Below are 20,827 nucleotides of genomic sequence, written 5' to 3'. Positions count from 1 at the left end.
TGGGTAATAAAAGAATGCTGTTTACCAAGCACTGTACTAAGAGATGGATAGATAATGGCAGCGAAGGCCGAAAAATCTCATCAAATTCAGCTTCAACTATATAACACCTTGGAGAACTCCTGTGAGGAATATATGCACACACACCTACATCATAAATACAGCACAGGTGGTAGTACAGATAAATAGATAGACTACAGATAGGTAATAGATAGATGTTAGACATAGGTTGACAGGTGGATGACAGAGACAATACGTATAGCTATCATTTATCTCTAGATCTGTGTCTCTATTAGATCCAGAGTACTTAACCCAGTTCTGCTCTATGGAGAGTAACAGAGTAGCTTCTCTCTCTCACTCACGTACACTAGCAGCTCTCCTAACAGACCTCCATCAGCTGATTCACCGGATGAAAATGCACCTTGCACTTCCTCGGCCACACGGGCCAACGGCACACTTTGTAAATGAAGTTCATCAGCAGACTCGTGCCCGGCACACCGGCCCCTTTCGCTTCTGGCTCGCTGCGTGTTTATTACCGAGAACCGGTGTGTCTGTCCTCCGGTCTCTTGGCACTGTTACCTTAAGTTAGCGTCATGGGAGGTGATGGAAGGAGAAGGGTGCGAGAAGAAGAAAAGGACTATTGCATCGGAAAGGCAGGTGGATGCTTCCAAAAGAGGACATGCAACGACCGAATTCAGTGTTGTCGACCTAACGGGAAGACAATCATAAAAAACCTGCAGTGAGACTGCTTGCGGGGGGTCTAATCTGTCACTCGGTCTCTAGCAAATAAACATTGGGCGTGGATTTGGGGTGTTACTGGTGCAAGAAAAATAAATTAACCCATAATCACGAGATAAAGTATCATTTATTCATTAGGCTTTGCATCAAAATGAATGAATACTGTTTAAAATATTTATGTCATTATTTTTTTTTGTTTTAACTCTTTTGAATGCCATTGGTCCTGAATGCATGGGGGGGTGGTGAGAGGGATTTTTTTTTAAACCTAATGCTATTGTCCAGGTGATGTACAGAGGTGACACAGGTACGGCAGTGAGAACATTTCCTGTCAGACTGGTTACCCCCTCGCTCATTTCTCTCCCGCTTTCACTTCTGTATTTGTGCAATCCCCAGGTTCAAGCGGCAACATGCCTCTGTATCCCCAGCTGAGAAACATTCAGCAAGATCCTGGGGGTGATGGGGGGGCACTCGGAGTGGGAGGACGGCGTCACCCGCCCCTCGGACCGGGAGATGTCTGACACCCAGGAGAGGCTGAAGAGTTGGGCTCACTCCTCCGCCCGTCCCGAGAGGACAGCGCCCGGCAAGAAGTGTGCATTTCGCGCTGCTGCGTGTGCAGGGGGTGGAGGCTGGGCTGGTCTCCTGGAGGTTCTAGAAGCCTCTGTGTGGCCGGGGGAGGGATGGGGGGGGCGAGCTGAGCCTCATGACCGGCGCTGGCCTCTCCGTGGGCCCCGCAAGGTGAGCCGAGCCGCTCGCCGCGCAGCAGATGGTTATTCGTTCCACCGGCCACCTCTGCCGAGGCCCCGCCTCGCTCGGGCCCAGGACCGTCTCCAGGATTCGGGCTGCCAGGCGGCGCCTGCCAACGACTTTGCCAAATGGCTTCTCTCAAAGTCATGGGCGGCCCAGACGGCCGGCCTGGCTCCTCCATCTGCAGCCGCGTCTGGCAGAGGCAGGGCTCTCGCGGCGGCACCTGCTCTTGGCTGCACCAGAGCCCTCTCGCCGCAAGAATGAGCCGGCCCCTTCGGGAAGCACAGTCAGGCCTGGGATTCTGGGGTCCTGTGGAGCCTCTACCCATGTTCCACTCCCAAGCACACTGTCAGAACATACCAGAACCCCCACGGATTACACATACAGACGTAAAGTAGCCTAGACATTCGGAACTGGAGAAATCTACAGAGAGCCCGGCTCCCCGCCGCCCCCCACGTACATACACCTTCGACCCCATTATTAACAGATTAGGACGCAGAAGGAACTCACTAGAGTGCGGGGCTCGGATTGGTGCCCAGGGGTTCTGACGTGCACTTTCCAGGCCGCCATTTCCTCCTCGCTCAACGGCCCAAATGGAACCCTTTGTGTAGACGCTGATTTAAAAGAGGACTGCTTTAGGAAAGCAAATGGTCGCTCCTCTGTGTCGACGCCATAACCGCAGTGTTCTTTTGTTGCCGTTGCTGTTGCTGTGCCTGTGCTGGGGGGGTTGAACTCAGGGCCTGGATGCTGCCTCTCAGCGTGTGCGCCCAAGGCACTGTGTGTGGAAGCGTGAATGCATGAGAATGTGTGTGTGTGTGTATCTTCACACACTAAACTGACTATGGGATTTAGAACGGGATGTCAGCTCTGTTCTGCTCAGATGTTTCCTTCAAGGGGAGAAAAGAACAGGGCAACCTACCGCATTGTGAGGGGCAAATGAGAGATCCTTTCAGGACTAGAGCCTGTCCTTGGCACACAGAAAGTCCTCCCCAACGGCCATCAATCATTCTTGTGTATTCTAGTTTATTTGCTCTTGTGGTGCCAGGAACCAGACCTAGGTCAAATCACTGAGCTACGTCCCCGGCCTTCGTTCTTATGTACCGTCGCTAAAATACACAACGCCTGGGCGTTGGTGGCTCACGCTTGTCACCCTAGCTACTCAGGAGGCTGAGAGCTGAAGGTGTGAGGTTTGAGGCCATCTTGGGCAGAAAAATCTCCAACACTTTTATCTCCAGTTAACTAGCAAAGAGCCGTAAGTGGAGGTGTGGCTCAGGTGATACAGTGCTTGTCTTGAGTGGAAAAGTTAAGTAAGACTGTGAAGCCCTGGGTTCAAGCCCCAGTTCTGGGACAGAACAAAATCAAACCCACAATTGTTTTAGGAGACCCATGCTACGCACCTGCTAGCAGGTGTGCTGCTAGACCATCTTCTATTTCTATATTAGGAAATCCAGGCTGTGGGCTCTCGTGGCTGACTGACCCAAAGATACACAAATCCTAAGAGGAACAGAGGTTCCTTCTTGCCACTCATTCTACTTAGAAATAGCAACCTGCATCTTTAAAGGCGATAAAATCAGGAAGGAGAACGTCTGAACAAAAACCAGATTGTATATATTAGTATCAAATATTAACACATAACATATTATTTGTATGTGAGTAGTATTTATACATAATTATATATAAAATCTAGAGAGAGAGATGGCTAAAGCTGGAAACGATTTTCTATCAGTTCACAAGGGAACTACAAAATATACTGTGGGTACAGTCCTAACAGCAGGCACTGCGCGCTCAGAAAGCGGGCAGATGTAGGGGTTGATCTCGAAGACCTATCAAGTGGGAGTAAAGCAGTACAAATAAACGAAGCAATGAGTGCCCGTTTATAGAACCACGCTCCCCCCTACATGCCGCACACTGTCTATTTAGCAGACCCCAGCTTTGCCAAGGTAAACCCTGCGCCCATAAGGGCTCTCTACTCCCCTAAATCCCACACTGCCTTTTGCAGCTTACATACAGGACCCCCCCCCCCCGCCCCGCTTCATTTCATTACACTTTTTAAAACAAGCAATCGGCTCTTTTTCTTCTAAGGCACAGAACTCAGAATCTCCTCCCCCTGACTCATCAACCCCAACGGCTCTTTCTCCAATGAAACCAACGTATACGAACTGGTTTTCCATAGATTGTACAGGTGCACACCTATTGTTACCAGAACCAACTCTTTCCATAGCGAGCCTGGATCATAAGAATTCTGGGGTCCTGGGTTATGGATGCCAAAGCTCTCAGTAGCCTTTGCAAAACCACCTGTGCTTTCCATGCGAGAGTTCTACCTGAACCGACTTCCAGCCAGATGCTAGAATTCTCCTGCAAAGGCAGAAGAAGGAAGTCTGGTGGGGAGGACGGTAAGCTGGATGAAAGCCAAGTCATCTTCTTATCGGTGGGGACTGAGGGAAACAGGAAGTCGTCCTGGCTTTTTAAGGAGGCCTCCGATAGCTCCACATTTCCACAAAAAAAAGGGGCATGTACCATCCACTAGTCACCTGTGCCCACCTCTTTTGCTGTGGTCCGGGCAGTGACAGGAATTGCTATCCTTCCTGGGGAGTGGGTATGGAGATGGCGCGTTGAGACTCCCGGCGGGTGGACTGCGTTGTCCATGGGATGAGTAACACTGAAAAGGGTGGTTTACAATTCGACCCTAGTGATCACAGCTTCGGCGCGCAACTCCGTGAACGCTTCTTCCTCTGTGAAGGACAGGGGAGAAGCGGTCTATAGGAAATCACCCGCTAAGGAGCAGCTCGGGGCTCCCAGTGGGCTATGTATGCCTCTTAAAGGAAGGATGTTCGCAGTACAGCTGTGTTTATGACCCGTGTTTCTCTGGTTCTTTGCACTGTGCAATATCTTATTCTGAAAAAATGGGGCTGATAGGCAACCATTCTGTCGGTTGTTGCAGGGGACTGGATGAATAATCACACGAGAAACACCTAGGAGAACGCGTGTGACGCAGTCGGTACTCACAATGCCTCAGTGGTCTTCCTTCGCCTAAGCGTCTAAGTTGGACCTTTTAGTTTCTCAAATGCAAATGCCGGATTCTAGGGATGTCAGTCTACAGCTGTGCTCTTTCCATCGGAAATCACCAATATTTTGACAGTTCCGGCCTAATATTATTCACCCCGGGTTCATCAGTACATTTCTGACCGGCAGTCATAAAAGAGCTTGGGATTGTCCCTGGGGACCTTGATTCTAATAATGAATACTTGCCAGTGATTTCCAATGCACTCTGGTTATTATGTTGAGTAGCGTCGCCAGAAAGGTCATTTACAATAGTATATAAGGCAGCTTCTTCCCACCTTCCATTTCAGGTTTCCCTGAGAGCTGGGAGACTCATCCATATGCATTGGAATACTAGGATCTAGTATTTGCATACAAATACCAAAGCAACTCAAGGAACCAGAGCGGCCCTCCATACGGGACACAACCTCCTTTGATTTCTCCACCGCCTCTCCAGACACTTCGCAGTAGAAGAAGCCACTGCCGTGCACCTTGGCAGATTTATTCGTCACAGCTTTCCGCTTTCTTGAGCGCTGTGGGTTGGGGGAGGGGAGGGGACCTTCCTCCCATCTCGGGTTCGAAGACCCTGGAAGCTCCACTCATCGGAAACTGGGTTCTTCCTATCTTTAACCACATTGCGAAGAAAGGGCCAAATGTCATGGTTCGAGTGATTTTAGCAGTCAGCTAACTGTTTTTACCAAGATGCTTACGAAGTAGTTTCTGCTCCAATTTCTTTATGCCAAGCCAAGATCCGTTTCTGTGCAATTCCTCACTCCTTGCTCTAGAATGTTCTTTCCCTAGGTATCTCATCTATTCTCATGGTTTTAAATAACTAATACACTGGTGATGTCCAATCCCAATTTTATATATTATTTATAGGACTTTCTTTTAAGCGTCATCAAGGCCCAGATATCCAAATGCTCAGTCTGGGGTGCTACTGTAAAACCAGATGTCTCACGGGAGCTCAAAGTAACGCTCGAAGTATTCAACTTCCAAAGTCTGCTTTCTGTTTCCTGACGTACGCTCTCTGGCGTGCACCCATTCTTAGGGGAAAATCCTGGGATTCACCCTTGACACAACCTTTCTCCATTTACACCCAACCCATCACTTGAAGTCTGTCACAGTTCCGATCTTCCTCTAGCAAATGTCTCAGATCCATGTGAGTCTTTCTCTCCATCTTCACCAAGGATAGCAGCACTAACTCCTGGCATCTCCTCCACTGTCATTCCTATTCCTTGCATACTCATCAACCTCTAATTTCACCCCACACAGCAGCCAGACTGAGTGCTTAAAAAAAAAACAAGCTAAACAAAATAAACAAATACCACCAAAAACAAACTCTTGCCATGTACTGGTAGCTCATGTCTAAATACTAGCTACTCAGAAGGCTGAGGTCTGAGGACCAGGGTTCAAAGCCAGCCTGGCTAGGAAAGCCTGGGAGACTCCTATCTCCAATTAAAAAGCTGGAAGTGGAGCTGTGACTCAAGTGATAAGAGTGCTAGCCTTAAGCAAAAAAACCTCAGGGGCAGTACTTAGGCCCCAAGTTCAAATCCCAGGACCAGCACACACACACACACACACACACACACACACACACACACACACACACACACCCCAGGCCCGATGACATTTCTCCTCTGATCGAAATTCTTTCATGGCTTTTGATCCATCTTTGAATAAATCCCAAATTCCTTGTGGTCAATGAGGTTCAATGCGATTTGGTCCCTCAATATCTCTCAGTCTCTTTTCACCCCAATATTACACAAATTTCCAAGCAGGCAGCCAACATAGTGAGCCAAAGTGGCTTACCCCTGTAATCCCAGCTACTGCCCAAGTGGGAATGGTGAGGAGAGTCGAAGGCCAGACTGGGCAAATATTAGAAGGAACATTCCTGATCTCAACCAAAAACGGTGTGAGCGTGTGTGAGGATTATTGTCCAAGCCAGCCCTACAAAAACTCGGACTCTATCTTAAAGATAGATAGAACGAGACAAAAAGGCTGGGGGAATGTCCCTAGTGGTCGAACTCTGCCTAGCAAGCAGGAGGCTCTGAGTTTGAAACCTAGTATCCCAGAAAATAGTGAACACAGACCACGTGGATTTTTTTTTCATTAAAAATTTATACCTGTTTTATCCTATTTCTATCACTTATCTATCACTATCTCCTTCCACTGATCACTCTAAATTAAACCACTGGCTCCAGTCTCGATTGATTCCTTTTCACCCTTCCTCCCCAGTCAACTTTTCATTCCCTGAATCTCGGGGGTCTCTGTATCTATTGACCATTTTCTACCCAAGATTCTTCCTATCTCTTTTTAATTCAGAAATGTTCCTTTCATTCTTCAGCTTAAACTACAGTGTGAGACTCTTTCCCGGAAACCTTAGCTAAATTCGGCCCCTTCCACGTTCTATCTGTATTCTCGAGGTACAGGTACCTTTCCTGAGCATCACAGAAAACAGTGGGTGGAGACTTATTTACTTGCAAATGTATTTTCCTGATCCCTCTTCTTGCCCTGCTAGACGGAAAACTCCGTGAGGATGAAGACCAGGCCCCTACTGGAATGTGCTGTGCCACTTTTGCCAAAAAAGAAAAAAAAAGCCAATTTGTATTTGTAGAAGAAATTACAGGCAGCACCAATCAATCCGTGATTTAGTTTGGGTGCTGGGGGTGAATCCCAGGGCCTCCCTAACACCTGATAAGGACTGTACCACTGAGCTACACCACCAGCCTTCAATCCAGAGCTTCAAAGAGTTAGCTTGTCTTTCCTTTACGATATGCACACAGGACAGTTTTATTAAGGACGCTGAGGAAAGAGGGAACGTACTTGTGGCCAAGGAGGACTAGCAAGCACATTAAAAATGACTACATGGCGAGATCCACCGCTAGTGAATAAGTAAAAGAAGGCTGTGGTGGGTTTCCAATGACCACTCATCTGCCTCCGTGACCCTTTCCCTCAAGGCCATCTCAACCAACATACAGTCTAGGGAGAGGGAAGGAAAGAGGACGTGCTTCTTACGTAACACAGCACAAGAGGCAGCAACAGAAAGGAACGCCGGGAGCGATAGTCTGTTGAGCACTGCTCTTTCTTGTTCTGAATCTTGTTGAGATATGCTCCCGGCCTATTATTTTATTTTACTATTTAATTTTATTTTATATTAATAGTGTCTCGCCTAGGTTGGCCTAGAACTCACATCTTCATGCCCCTCGCTCCCGGAGATGAGATTACAGGCGAGCACCACCACATCTGGCTTTGGAGTCTGATTTGTAGTAGATAATATCCCTAGTGGTTTCTCCCTATCCAAACATTCCTCCTAAGACACAGGCTCTATTGCTGTTTCCATTTTATACCCAAGGAGAGAGAATAACAGAGCAGGATAGTTATTTTAAAACGGTACATTTATGTGAATATGCTGTGTCCCTGCTTGAAAATTATGATTATGATTAACCTAGAAAACGCCTGTTAGGGAGAGAGGGTTTTATGCAGCTCTTAAAGAAACCTAAAAACACGGGAGGGAAATGTCCACGCATAGATGGGAGAGAATCCGTGAGCCTCTTGTCTCAAAAGGCCAGTGGAATTATCAGGTTGGTAGTCACTCCAACTCCACAGATCGCCCCATACAGACACGTGCAAATCATCTCTTGGAAGAATTCGACTCCACATACACTTGACACCTTTGTGATCGTGCTGGTAGAAGCAGAGAGTTAAAGGAGGCCCCAGCAGCACACAACTTCATAAAAGCACATGAGCTTCAGACAATCTTGACTTTGAAGATTACATTATCACTGCATGGTTACCTGAGTAAATTATTAACATCTCCTGACCTAGGCTGCATCGGTTAGTACACCACTTAACAGTGTTTGGATATAAATGCTACCATAGAAAGGGCTCAGCACAGAGCTCCGAACACTGAAGATGCCCAAAGGTATTAACTAACTATAGCAAGGGAGAAATGATAGGAAAAGCTGGAGGAAGGCAACACATTTAATATCCAAAATTAAAAAAGAAGAGTCATTGGAAATGTCTTAATGTCTTTAGGCATATGTGCAGACAGCATTCTTTTCTGAAAGCAAAGAAGAAAGGGAAGGAGAGAGATGCTTAGCTGGATAAACATGCCTGCAGCTAGCACTTGCCATGCAAATTGAGCTTAGAGTCCTTCACACTAACTACACAGCAAAACCCTTTCAGCTTTAAATAGCATGCTGCAGTGTGAAATGATCTGAGCAAAGGGAGGGGGGGAAAAAGAGATCAGAGACAAATGGGAAGGAGAATTTGAGGGAAAAAAACAAAACCCAGCCTGCTGTATCTGCACAAGTAGGAAGAGAATATATAACTATCCAAGGAAATAGAAAACAAAAAGTAAGGTCTCAGTCAGTAGGTTTAAATGCAGAAGGGGGAAGAGAATGTTCACAAGGAGAAACCTGGATCTGGGGCTTGCCAAGGTGTGGAAGTACTTCGTCATGTGTTCATCTGAGGGGGGGTGGGTGGGTATGAACCCCTCATTGGCCAGTATAACCTAACCACGTGAAAGTCCCCTGCTATTATAAATAGGTCAAGACCGTTGAACTTCTCGCTCTGCCCAATTTCTGGTATCAACATACTGTGAGTTCAGTTTTTTTTTTCTTTTCCATACCTTTAACCAGGATTAAAGAAAGATCTGAGAGGCTAATTTTTACATATCAGGACAAAAAATTCTAAAGCATGATAAGCCTAGTACCTGGAAGCAATAAGGAATGGACATTTTTAACAGACTTCTTTTTACCCTGAGCCTTAATGCTTCTTAGGCAAGCGCTCTACCGCTTGAGCCCCACCTCCAGCGCTTGATTTCTTTTACTCTCTTTCCTTGCTTCAACAACTAGTCCACTTGTGGGGATGGGTACAATGCCTCTCCATCAACCAACCTCACCCTTTCCGCAAATGATAGGCGGGTACACTTGGCCCCGATTTGGACAGCTTTCCAGCACAGTAAGTGTCCTTTGGCCTGGATAATGGGATACAGAAGACCACATGAAGGCGGTAGTCCTCTTGCTTTGTGGTCCTAAGTAGATTTTCCCCCCCCCCAAAAGCCAACACACCCAAGGCCAATTTCTGGGGTGGGTGTCCTCTTTAGACCCCAGGGTGAGTCCTAGCTCCCCCGTCCCTGACTCAGTGACAAAGCACAAAGACGGACCTCTTACAATCAAATTAGCACATAGACACAACCAGCAAGTACGGTGCTCCATGGGACCCGGGTATCTGAAAAAAGCCCCCCCCCCATACCCATCCCCCTTAAGCTCCTGGAGGGAGGGCGGGCAACTTGGCTTTATGTAAAGCCAGGGACCCTGGGGCGTGATGCCCTCCAGTGATGGGGACACACAGGGTGTGCTTCCCAACCCGAACTTCCAGAGATGTTGAGGGCAGATGCCAGCTCCCCCACCCCTCCCTCAGCCCATGGGTTTGACGGGGCGTCCGAGGGGAGGAAGGAGCTCCGAGGATGCTCGGTACCATTTCCATCTCCATCCCCTCTCTCTCACGCCTATCCCCCCATCCCCCCCCCCCAGGACCCTGCCCAGCGGGACCCGTGGACCACCGGGCTGGACTCTGCCTGGGCGGTGGCCGAGGGCAGGGAGAGGCCCCGGGTGGGGCAGAGGGTGGAGCAAAAAGAAAGAGGCAAAAAAAAAAAAAAAAAAAAAAGCAAAAAGTTTTCTGCTTTAAATAAAATGTCTGCAGCGGCCGCGGGCGAGCGCACGCGTGTGCACACTCACTCACACTCGCGCACGCGCGTGTGCGCGCGCGCACACACACACACACACTCACTCCAGGGCCGGATCCACCTGCGGACTTTCCCTGGGTGCTAACGTCAGGCCGAGCCCGGGGGAGGGGGGTGGCGGCTGCGCCCTCCCCCCACCCCCACCCCCACCCCCACCCCCCACCCCCGCCAAGCCCAGCTGCCCCCGCCCCACACACCCCGGGTCTCCGCTGATTCAGCAGAAACTCGCGCTGCGGAATCCGTGCATCCGTCCTCCCCGCGGGGTGGGGACCGGGGCGCGGGGCCCCCCACGTGTCCGTCCCGCCTCGGGGCCCTCGCCGCGGGGGCACCGTTTCCCCCTTCCACCCGCCCCCCCCGAGGTGGGGGGGGATCAGAGGGGCCTCGGGTGGGAGGCGGGTGGAGGGGTGGGGGTCGATCGATGGTCGGGGCAGGTGACCCCCGGAGGGGAGGAGGCCGGGGAGCCGCTGGGCTGGGGGGGGGGGGGAGCCGAGCCCCGGCCCGCCGCCCGGAGACCGCACCTCGCGGGGCGCGCGCGCGCGTGGGGAGGGCCCGGCCCCGCTGCGCGCCCCCCCCCCACCCTCCACCCCGCCGGCCTCCCCGGGAGCGGCGGCTCGGGGCCGGGGCGTGTGTGTGTGTGTGTGGTGGGGGGGGGGGGTCATCCGCCTTCCCCGAGGTGGGGTGGGGGGTGGAGGGGACGGGGGAGCCCCGATCCCCGCGTGGCCTCCTCCCTCCGGGGCGCCCGGTCCACCTGCTGCTGGAGGCCGGCCGGGTGCGCGGCGCCCCCCGGGGGCGGTGGGGACGGAGGGGGGCGGGGGAGCCCGGCGTCCTCCCCGATCCCCGGGCCCCGGGCCCCGCCGGGGTCCCCCGCCCCCCCACCCCGCGGCGGAGCGCGGACGGCCGCGCGCGGGCGGCGTTACCTTCGGTCGCATAGCTGTGGTCGCGCAGGAAACTGTTGTTGATCTTGCGGGTATCAATGTCCTCCTCCATTGAGGGCGGGCTCGCGTGCGTGGGAACCACAAGCCGGCAGACAAGTCTCCATGATCCCCGCCCGCGGCCCGGCTCACGGGAGAGGGCGGCGCGGGAGCCGGCGGGGCTGCGCCATGGTCCGAGCCTGGGGAGGACACGGGGGGGGTGGGAGGAGGAGGGAGGAGGAGGCGGGGGGGGGGGGGAGAGAGAGGGAGGGCGGACTCGAGCGAGCTGTCACCGCCTCCGCCCGGCTCCGCCCGGCTCCGCGATCGCCCGCCCGCCGGGGCTCGGGGGGCTCGGGGGGGGGGGGGCCGCCCCGGGGGTGGGGGGTGGGGGGTGGGGGGGCTCGGGTCCCGCCCGCCCGCCCGCACGCACGCACGCCCGGCGGGGCGCTCCGGAGCCCGGCTCGCGAGACGCCCAACAGGTCCCTCCCGCGCGAGGCGGCGAGGGCGCGGCGCGGCGCGGGGCGGTGGGGCGGACGGGGAGGGCGATGGGGGGGGGCGGTGGGAACGAGACGGAAGCACCGAGGATAAATACACGGAGGGGCCGCTGAGTCGATCCGCCGCGGCCGCGCTCCCTCCGCTCCGCCCCCGGGAGGGAGGTCGGGCGGCCGCGGGCGACAAGATGGAGCCTTTCCCTCCCCCGGGTCCCCGCGGCGATCGGGGCTGCGGGGCGCGCGGAGGGCGGGCGGGCGGGAGGCTGCGGGGCTGCGGGCTGCGGGGCCGCGGGGCCGCGGGGCTGCGGGGCTGGGCAGGGCGCTGCGGCCGGCGCCGGCACGCTCGCCTCCCCCCACGCGCGCGCGCGCACTCGGGGCTGCGGCTGCGGCTGCGGGAGCCGCGGGCGCGGCGGGCGAGGCGGGCGAGGCGGGCGAGGCTCCTCCCCAAGCCGCGTCAGCGGCCCCCGGGACGCGGCCCCGGCCGCCCGGGGGGGGGGGGCGGGGGTGGGGGAGGTGGGGTGGGGGGAGGGGGCGTGGAGGGCCTCCCCACCCCCCCCCACTCTCCCACCCCCGCTCCCCCCCCCCCGGGCTCGCTGCGGCACGGGGGGGGGGGGACGCCCGCGAACCCGCACCGGGGCGGCCCGGGAGCGAGCCAGCCAGCGAGCTTGCAGGTCAGCGCCCCGACACCCCACTCGGGACGGCCCGCGGCGCGGCGTCGGGGTGGGGAGGGGCTCCGGGTCCGCCCCGAAGTCTCCGCTGCGCCTCTCCACGGGACGCACCGGGGTGCGGGTGGGGTGTGGGGGGGGGGCCTGGGCCGCCCCGCCCCAGCCCTCGGTGCTGGAGGGGGATGGAGATGGGGAGAGGAGAGGGGCGGGGTGGGGGGGGGGACTGGGCAACTCTGATCCCCAGCAGCCCGGCCAGCGCGCACAGCTCAGCACAGCAGCGCTTCCAGGCCCGCAGAGGCCCCGGGGCGCCCAGGGCGGAGCTGGAGCTGGGTTGGGGTCCGGGTCTCCTGAGCACCGCCCCCCCCCCAACTTCGTGTAGCGCCCCGGTTCCCTTTTGCTGGTGCGGGGTCGCCAACCATTTGCTCCCACCCAGCGCGGGACATGGAAGCCCAAGGGGGTCCTGGGCCCCAGGAGAACCCAGCCCCCGCGAGGGAGCTCCAAGGATCCAGTGAATGCCACGTGTTTTAAAGGCCTGCCATCCTACTTCAACTTACAAGGAAAATACAGATACCACCACCACCACCACCCCCCCCTCCATTTCCCTAAATCCCAACTCCTGCATTTGAAAGAAAATGAGATCATTATTGTTATGAAACAACCCAAATCATTTAATGAAGCAACTCAAATTGCTAGAAAGCCAATTTGGAAAAAACACACAACTAAAAAAACAACCACCCCAGCTTTCCTGTTGTTGAAGGTGTTCGTTTCAGTGGGTGTCACTGTAACATCAGCTCAGTTAAGCTTCACAGGTTTAGCCCGATGAGCCCAGAGGGATCTAGAAGTTAATTATATACATATGATGCTTCGGCTCACACAATTGAGGAAGGATTTGAAGTTTCAAAAAAAAAAATGGGGAAAACAAGTCTTTAATGGCGGTTGGGAATTGCCATTAGAGGGCCAAGAAGAATGAGCCGCTTCTGACAGGTGGAAAATGGCATTTGTCTTTATGCTGGGAAAGTGACTGCATCTCCCAGGGAAAAGAGAGTAGAGGTGTTTCATGGTGTGACTTGGGAGAGAAAAATCCAGCTTCCTAAGGTAGATCTCCTTTTAATTTTCATCTGGCGGTAAAGTCTGACACATTTGTTGGACTGTTGGTTCAACATCTGCGTGAGAACTTTCAGACATAGATCAAGAGCAGGGCCTGTGGATCAATCCACCACGTGAGTCTTCGTTTGTCCTGGCTGGCCGGTCTGGGTGACACTCTGTGTGTGTCACTGAGGCTTCAGCCTTCATCATCTGTGGAGATCATCTCTTGGAGAGTGGCACATGGCCGGAGGGGAAAGAAGGGCAAAACTCAAGCTCATTTCTCCGTGTGTCAAAGTGATAAGAAGATAGGTCATCTTCAATCGGAGCAACCCTGGGTTGCCACCTTTAGGCTAGGATGGCAAATTCTCCCCTAGGCTGGATTGGAACAGAGGCTGTGATGAATCAGGTAGCCTTGAGTTCCCCGGCCAGGCTGAGCTGGAGAATTTTCCACTGTAACCAATGGCAGAAATGTCCTCTCCGTAAATCTACATGGTAGGGCCTACTAGAATGCCCCTTTCTCATTTCTCCCCCTATCCCTCCTCCATTTATTTAAAGACACAAGTTCTGAGGTTTTCTTTCATTACGTGGCCTTCAGTGTTTCTATGCTATGGTTCCTTTTTTGTTTTCTTTTTCTATGAGCAATGAGCTCCTCCAACTAAAACCAAGATGGAAACATGCCATTGGCTGCGTGCTACAATGTAAGGGCCCACGGTAAAGGTCAGATTGTGCAATGCTGGCACCATAAAGGGTCACGAGGACCAATCCTCAGAGGTCTTATTGATCTGCCCTTCCAATACATCAAGTGTTTTCCATACCATCTGGCACGGCTCCTGCTGTTACCCATGTCCCTTCCTTCTATTTTAAGCCATTCTGCAATCTCTCCACTACTCCTATTTTCTTCGAGACATTTTCTGACCACACCATGGTCTCTACCTCTATCTACTACTAATTTCTGGTCCCACAATGTTTCACAGTCTTTTTCATGATTTATTTTACAGTGTTTGTTGACGTATCATTGTCACACACTTCCATTATATTCTCAATAATAAGTGTCACTTAGTAGACGTTTCATTGTATTTGTTGAATGGAAATAAGTGTTTGTTGAGTGGATGGGTTGCTGAATTTCTTTAGTAAGGTATAGGTTGTATGCCTTTATCCTCACTAAAATTCCTGCAACATTTATCTACTGTGAGCCTGAAATTTTCTATTTACCACTGCTGCTCTTATTGAAATAATTGTCCTATTTGTTATTGTCTGCATTTATGTCAACATTTTTACTTAACACGTAATATATGCCAAGATTGTTCTAGATGCTGAAGATACAGCTAATACAAAATGAGTACTTGTCTTCTCAGAGGTTAAATTCTATCATCTGACTTGAAGAAGTGGAGTTTGCTTATGAAGCAACAAATTCATCATCACCTAGAAGATCATTGCATAGTGTTAAGATAGCAGGCAAAGCTGATTTCCTGCCACTCATGATCCTGTTCTCAAGCAAGTTACAAGCTCTCTCTCAGAGATGAGGTTTTCTTATCTCTACATTAGAGAGGATAGCATCTATTTCATAAAGTTACTGGGAGGATTAAATAGTGCTGGGAGAATATATGTGGCTGTTACTCCGAGTACTTAACTTTTGCTGCCACCAGTCTAATCAGAACTAGATCCCACAAATATTCTCAGACACTGTGTCAGGCAATACCAAGACACTGTGGAGATTCAGCAACACGAATGCATTTGATGTGTAGTTGGCTTAGTGCTCATGGAATTTACAGTTTATGTAAAGGGGGCCACAAAGGGTGCAGCAGAGGACACTGAATGGCTGACCTAATTCAGGCTGGTGCTTTACACAGAAAGAGCCAATTACAAATACATGGCCTTCTTAAGTTACCCCATTCAGCAAGGCAGCATGTGTGTGCAATCTTTTCCTATCGCCCTTGTCATGGCCCCCCTCCCTCAACATTCACCCATTACCCCCTCCCCACCCCCTCCGTTAGGCTAGCTCATCCTGTCCAATTAGCACATTAAACATCTAGAGTTTTATGAAAACCTTTGACCTGAGTCAGTCCAGAGATTCTTAATATGGGCGTTAGGTGTCAGACAGTCCTGGTTTCTGTCCCAGCTCAGACATTTAAGAGTATTTTTTTTTTCTTGACCTTTGGAAAATAATTTCACCCCTCTGGGTCACTGTATTTGTCAAACAGAAGAGAACAAAGGCAGCTACTTTACAGGATCGTCGGACGGCTTCAGAAGCAAGGTAAGGAAAGTGCTTAGTCCAGGCTTGGCCCAGAGCCCGGCGTCACTGAATGGTGGGGGGGTGGTGGTGTCTTTGTCCCACCAGTGCTTCATGGCCATCTCCATGTGCGGAGAACTGGAGAGATGCGCTACGAATCAGCCGCCCATGTGTGCAAAGGCGACCCGGAAACCCAAGTGTTACAACCTAGCCACGTCTGGAAATTGCATACATGAAAAGTGACCATCTTGCAAGAAGCCCTTTGTGACCCGTGACGATCCGTGCAAAGGGGAGGCGTGAGGATCGCTCTCTATTGGTTTCCATCTTACCTGTCAGCAGATCTAGCCTCGTGTCCCCAGAGAGGAACCACATGGAATCCCTCGGTATTCCACTGTCTGTGAGGTAGCGCATGCGCGGACCACCCACAAGCTGAGCTCTCAGATGCAAGCAGCTCTACCATCCTGACGTGCAGATGCTACAGTAGGTGTTCCTTTAGCGCGGCCTTTGACTTAGGAAGAGAAAACGAAACCTCTTTGCCTTCACAGTGGCGTACAAGTTCTAGACTTTGGCTTCTGATAGATTTTACGAGAAAAGGTCCTCTTGATTATGCAGGTGTAAACACTGAGGCGAATCAGGAGATGTGTTGGTGATTGAGAGCTGGTTTGGCAATACCATACAACTCTCTTTTCCCTTCTACTTTCAGGGACATCAAGTTGGCACCTCAAAATCTGAAATCTGCCATAAGAAGATATTTCTCATGGAAAGAGTATTTTCTGTTATTATTGTTTGAAAACTACAGAAATCAACTTTTTTTTTTTTTAAACGAGAGCTAGGTTTTAAACAGGGGCTAGCACACTGGTAGAAACAGGTTATTCAGTGAGCTCTTTCCACCTGTCCCTACCGGCTATGCCAAGTCCCCTCTTGCCTTTTCCTCACGGAGTCACTTCTAGAATATTCCATCAGCCAACCAACCTTCTGCCACGATAGGAAACAACTCTGAAAAATCCTACCTTTCACATGAGGCTTTTCCATAGTCATCAGAGGAAATCTGATGCCTGGGTCCCTTCCCGGCTGGTTATGAAATGGTCATGGTAGCCTTGTGAGTCACCGGTCCTACAAGGCTCCTAGCCCTGCTAACGTAAGGAACGTTAGGTCATCCGAACTGTCCGGGATGCATGCTTCCCTGGGGTGCAGGCTTCGCTGTCAGCTGACTCCTGCCCTTGCTCTGCCTAAATGCAAGACAAAAACATCCTCTGTGCCGGCTCTCCTTGCTAGCCAGCTCTTCTACCTGAGCAGTTTGGGATGTTGATGTAGCGAGAGGAAAGGTACAGAATCCTCTGAGAGATAACAAGAGTTGGGGATACTTTTTCTTTGGGCGATTTTGGTATCTGATCTAAGGCGGTCCAGCCCGGGTAGTTTTAAGTTGCATTATCTATCCAAAGTACAAGTACAAGTCATGATTTCCAAAATCATTTTAGCACTACTCATCTAGTGCATGATTACGTCGCGGATCATAAGATTTTAGCATAATTAAAAACAATGCATATCAATGTGCTTTTCTTGCATTTTGCGAGTCATGCAGCATTTATGTTCAATCATCTAAAAGACACCATGGAAAAGTTATATCCCCTTATATATTATTCCATTTGCTTGAGCTATGCTATCCCTGAACACGAAAGTCAAAGCCTGAAGTTGATCTAGAAGTGGCATTCAAGTCTACTTTCTTGTAAAGAGTTGGGCTACAAATTCCTCTAACGTGGAAGCAATTCCCAAAGACACCTCTCCCCGCAGAGCCTCCGTCTGCAGGGACCAGTGAGTGACACAAACCACCATTCAGTGATGGCTGAAATGGAACCTGTGGTCCTCGATCGTAGGTCATGTGAAGCTAAGACAAGCTAAACTAGTTTCTGTGCAGAACACATTAGCATAATCCTTAACTGCACCCCATACTCGGGAAATTTACTAAAAGAAGATGTCGTTGTGGCATTTTATAAGTTCATTTCTGCCTCACACTGCTTCTTTATGAGTAATCCTGAGCAGTAGTATTCTGCTGAACCCTGATAGAAAGCTCCAGTCATGTCGTCGGCATTTTTCTCATAGTTGCCATCTATTGCGTGTAATCATCCAGAATACTGTAAGGAAGTCGCTTCCAAAGACCAAGTTTTCTTTAAAAAAAAAAAAAAAACCAAAATAGCAAGAATTATAGAATGTATTCTAAGAAAAGAACTGTGAACAGGTAGGTGAGCAGTCATAATATTCAATGCATATAAGGGAAAATGCAACCAGTTAACTTGAGGAAATGGGTGTGGTTGGGAGAGATGGAGATCAATGAAAGTCATGACATTGATCAAGATGGCTTGTATACATAAACAAACGTGGTGCAACTAGTTAACAATAGTTAAAAGGAAATAATCATTGATATGGGCAAAAATTTATCCATACGATGATTTCTTTATTTCCTTCCTCTTTGTCTCCCTTCCTGTCTTTCTGTCTTCCTTTCAAATAAAAACTTAAACTTCAGAATCAGATTCACTCTTTTCTAAATACACCAAAAAAGCATCATCCACGGAAATTTAGCTTGAGCATAGTCACAATATATTAACAAAACCATAGCATTTCTTTGTTGGTCAGTAAGAAAAGGATGATCTGTCTCACCTAGAATATTAAATCAATCTCAAATCAGAAATGTGAAAGGGAACCTTTTGAAGATGTTACAGCAAAAATTTGGGAGATAGATTGTTAAAAGAATCTGACAACTGGTATTTCGTTCTGATGTCCCTGGTCACCCAAGATGCCTGGGCACCTTTGCCTCCGTAAAGCAGAGCACTGTAAATAATCATGACAAAAATCCAAGTCTCCCTCAATACAAGTGATTAGGCAAGTTTGGGGACCAAAATTTCCACTTTGGAAGATGCTCCCATATTTGGCAATTAAAATTATTATAATGAACTATCATTACATTGGTATTATAATAGTAGGTAGTACTTGTTAAGCATTTGTTATGAGGGAGAGGCTGTACAAAGGACTTACTTGCATTAGCTCTTTGAATCCTAAGAACAGTTCCTAGGATAAGTACTATAATCATCTCCATTTTACTGAAGAGTTAAATAATACACCCAAAAGAAAAAAAAAAAGAGTGGCTCTGAACCATGATCTGTCTGTATAAAGACCGTGTGCTTAACCACTATATTCTAGGTGTGTGTGTTTATATGTGTGTGTGTGTGCATGCGCACATTTGCACACATACATACTGGGCATGCATTGAAATCACAAGAGAATTACTCTGAAGTCTTTCTCCAAACCACTCACCAATTATTTTTATTTGTCCCATCAGAGACATGAACATACTATCAGTTAAAAAATGTTTTAATCTACTGGGGACTTGAACCAGAAAGTGACTCCAAAGCCAAGTTAAGCAACACTCATTTGGTGAACCTCTAACCTATTCCAAGTAGTGCAGACTTCACATGAAAATAGACATTCTTCTTATACAGAAGAATAAAGTTGGACCCAATTTGCTTTTCTTCTTAAAGCTAAGAAACTGAAGAATGGGAAGAATAACAATGAGCCAGACTCTAAGAAGAGGAAGATGACCCCTTGTCACCCTCTGTAAGATATAATATATCATTCAGTCTCTGGAATAGCAACTACTCTAATCCACAGTTTCAGTAAACACCTATGGCTTCAGTTTCACCTGGAGGAAGAAGTCAAATAGCCAGATGTCACACCTAGAACAATAAAGAATTTTCCCAGCTGGGCATCTGGACTCCATTGTGTCCATTCACGGTGGACACATTTAAAGGTGCAGGCCCCCTAAGCTAGCTGAGAAGTCGCAGCAGTCTGTTAGATTTGGTTAAGGAGTAGTGTATTCTGTGGCCACAGGACAGGGAGGTTGGTTCCTGAGGGGAATTACGGAATGGGACCCTGCATTGCCTTTAAGACATCTGTGAAGACAGCGTGTGTACAGTTGAGCAGGTACTCTCTCGTCCCTCTTGCACTGTCTTCCCTGACTGCTGGCCACCACTCTCTGATTCTCCTCTTCCCCATGATCCTTTGCTGGCTATTCCTCATGACGGATGTCTAAAAGTATGACCCTCACAGACAATGTAACTCCAAAGCTGAACCTTGAGCCTAGAACTTCCTCCCGACTCCCAGGAGAACGTCAGTAGCCAAGCCGTCCTCTCACTGGGGATCTGCGAGGTGTCTCCGTCACCATTCCCGCCCACTTGTGCCCATGTCACCGTCCGGCCCTGGATTCCTCTCTCCTCCTCACATCCTCCTCATCTACCTGCACACCTGTCCCAGTATGCCTGACTCCTCCTCACCCCTCCGCAGCCCCTGCGACGCTGCTCACATGACCCTCTCTCACCAAGACCACCGCAACCCATTCCACCCCGTCTCTGGCCTCTCCTTAGGCAGCCGACACCCACAGACCAAATGACACCCTCATTGCCCATCCAATCGAAGAAGAACACTTTAACCCCAGGACCTTTGCTTCTGTTTTCCTCTCTGTCCTGATGGTCTAGCTTTAGAAACGAGCATAGTGGAGCACTTCACTTCTTCAGGAGTCTGCCTCAATCACAGCATTTCGGGGATACCCTCCTTGAGTGTTTCATGTAAAAGAGAAGAGCACCTCTCCCCACCGCCACTCACTATTCTCAACCTGAGGGAGCCTGGAGAGGGAGTTTGCCAAAAGAGAATGGCCACTCGTCGTAGGCCAGGAGTTTGGGGTAACAGGGTTATCAATTGACCTGGTGGCTGAATTCAATTCTTTGGCAACAAACCAACCATCCCAAGACTCAAAGAATCAAGCATTCAGTCAATCTATGCAACAGAGCTCCAGGACAAAGTCTGAACAGCTTCTTTGCTTGATGATAGTCTGAATGCACTATCAGACATCTACAACAGGAGGGGAACTCATGTCGAAGACAGTGGGAAGTCTGGAACACTTCCAGACTCTGGTCAACGCAGCCCTGCTTTAGGTGGATCCTGATTTGTAGCCGCAGAGTAGACTATCTTTCCATGAGTTCTGAGAGTCCTTCAAACACGCGAGCGAAACGGAGCCGTGGCGGCGGAACCCCTTGCGCTTGCGGCGGGTTTCAGAAGTGAGGGCAACGCAGGAGACTCTGCTCTCAAGCTCAGCAGCTGCCACTAGATATAGGGCTAAACACGCGCTGGAC

General features: G+C 50.4%; 1 protein-coding gene across 3 annotated transcripts in view; it reads right to left on the bottom strand.

Annotated features, from left to right (window-relative positions):
• The window catches only part of Ppp2r2b (protein phosphatase 2 regulatory subunit Bbeta), a 297,040-nt gene that overhangs the window by 184,422 nt on the left and 91,791 nt on the right, over nt 1-20,827 (bottom strand). Inside the window, exon 2 of one of the 3 annotated variants that reach the window (XM_048331427.1) lies at nt 11,182-11,375. The exons of 1 other annotated variant lie outside the window; for it this stretch is intronic. In XM_048331427.1, the coding sequence (XP_048187384.1) occupies nt 11,182-11,375 (194 nt within the window). Of the gene's footprint in view, nt 1-11,181; nt 11,407-20,827 lie in introns of those variants that run through there. One more of the 3 variants, XM_048331429.1, reaches the window with a different exon arrangement.

The sequence above is a fragment of the Perognathus longimembris genome, chromosome 22 (assembly GCF_023159225.1).
Source record: "Perognathus longimembris pacificus isolate PPM17 chromosome 22, ASM2315922v1, whole genome shotgun sequence".
NCBI lineage: Eukaryota > Metazoa > Chordata > Mammalia > Rodentia > Heteromyidae > Perognathus > Perognathus longimembris.
The sequence above is the reverse complement of the archived record's forward strand: the minus strand, read 5'-3'. Positions and strand labels throughout refer to the sequence as shown.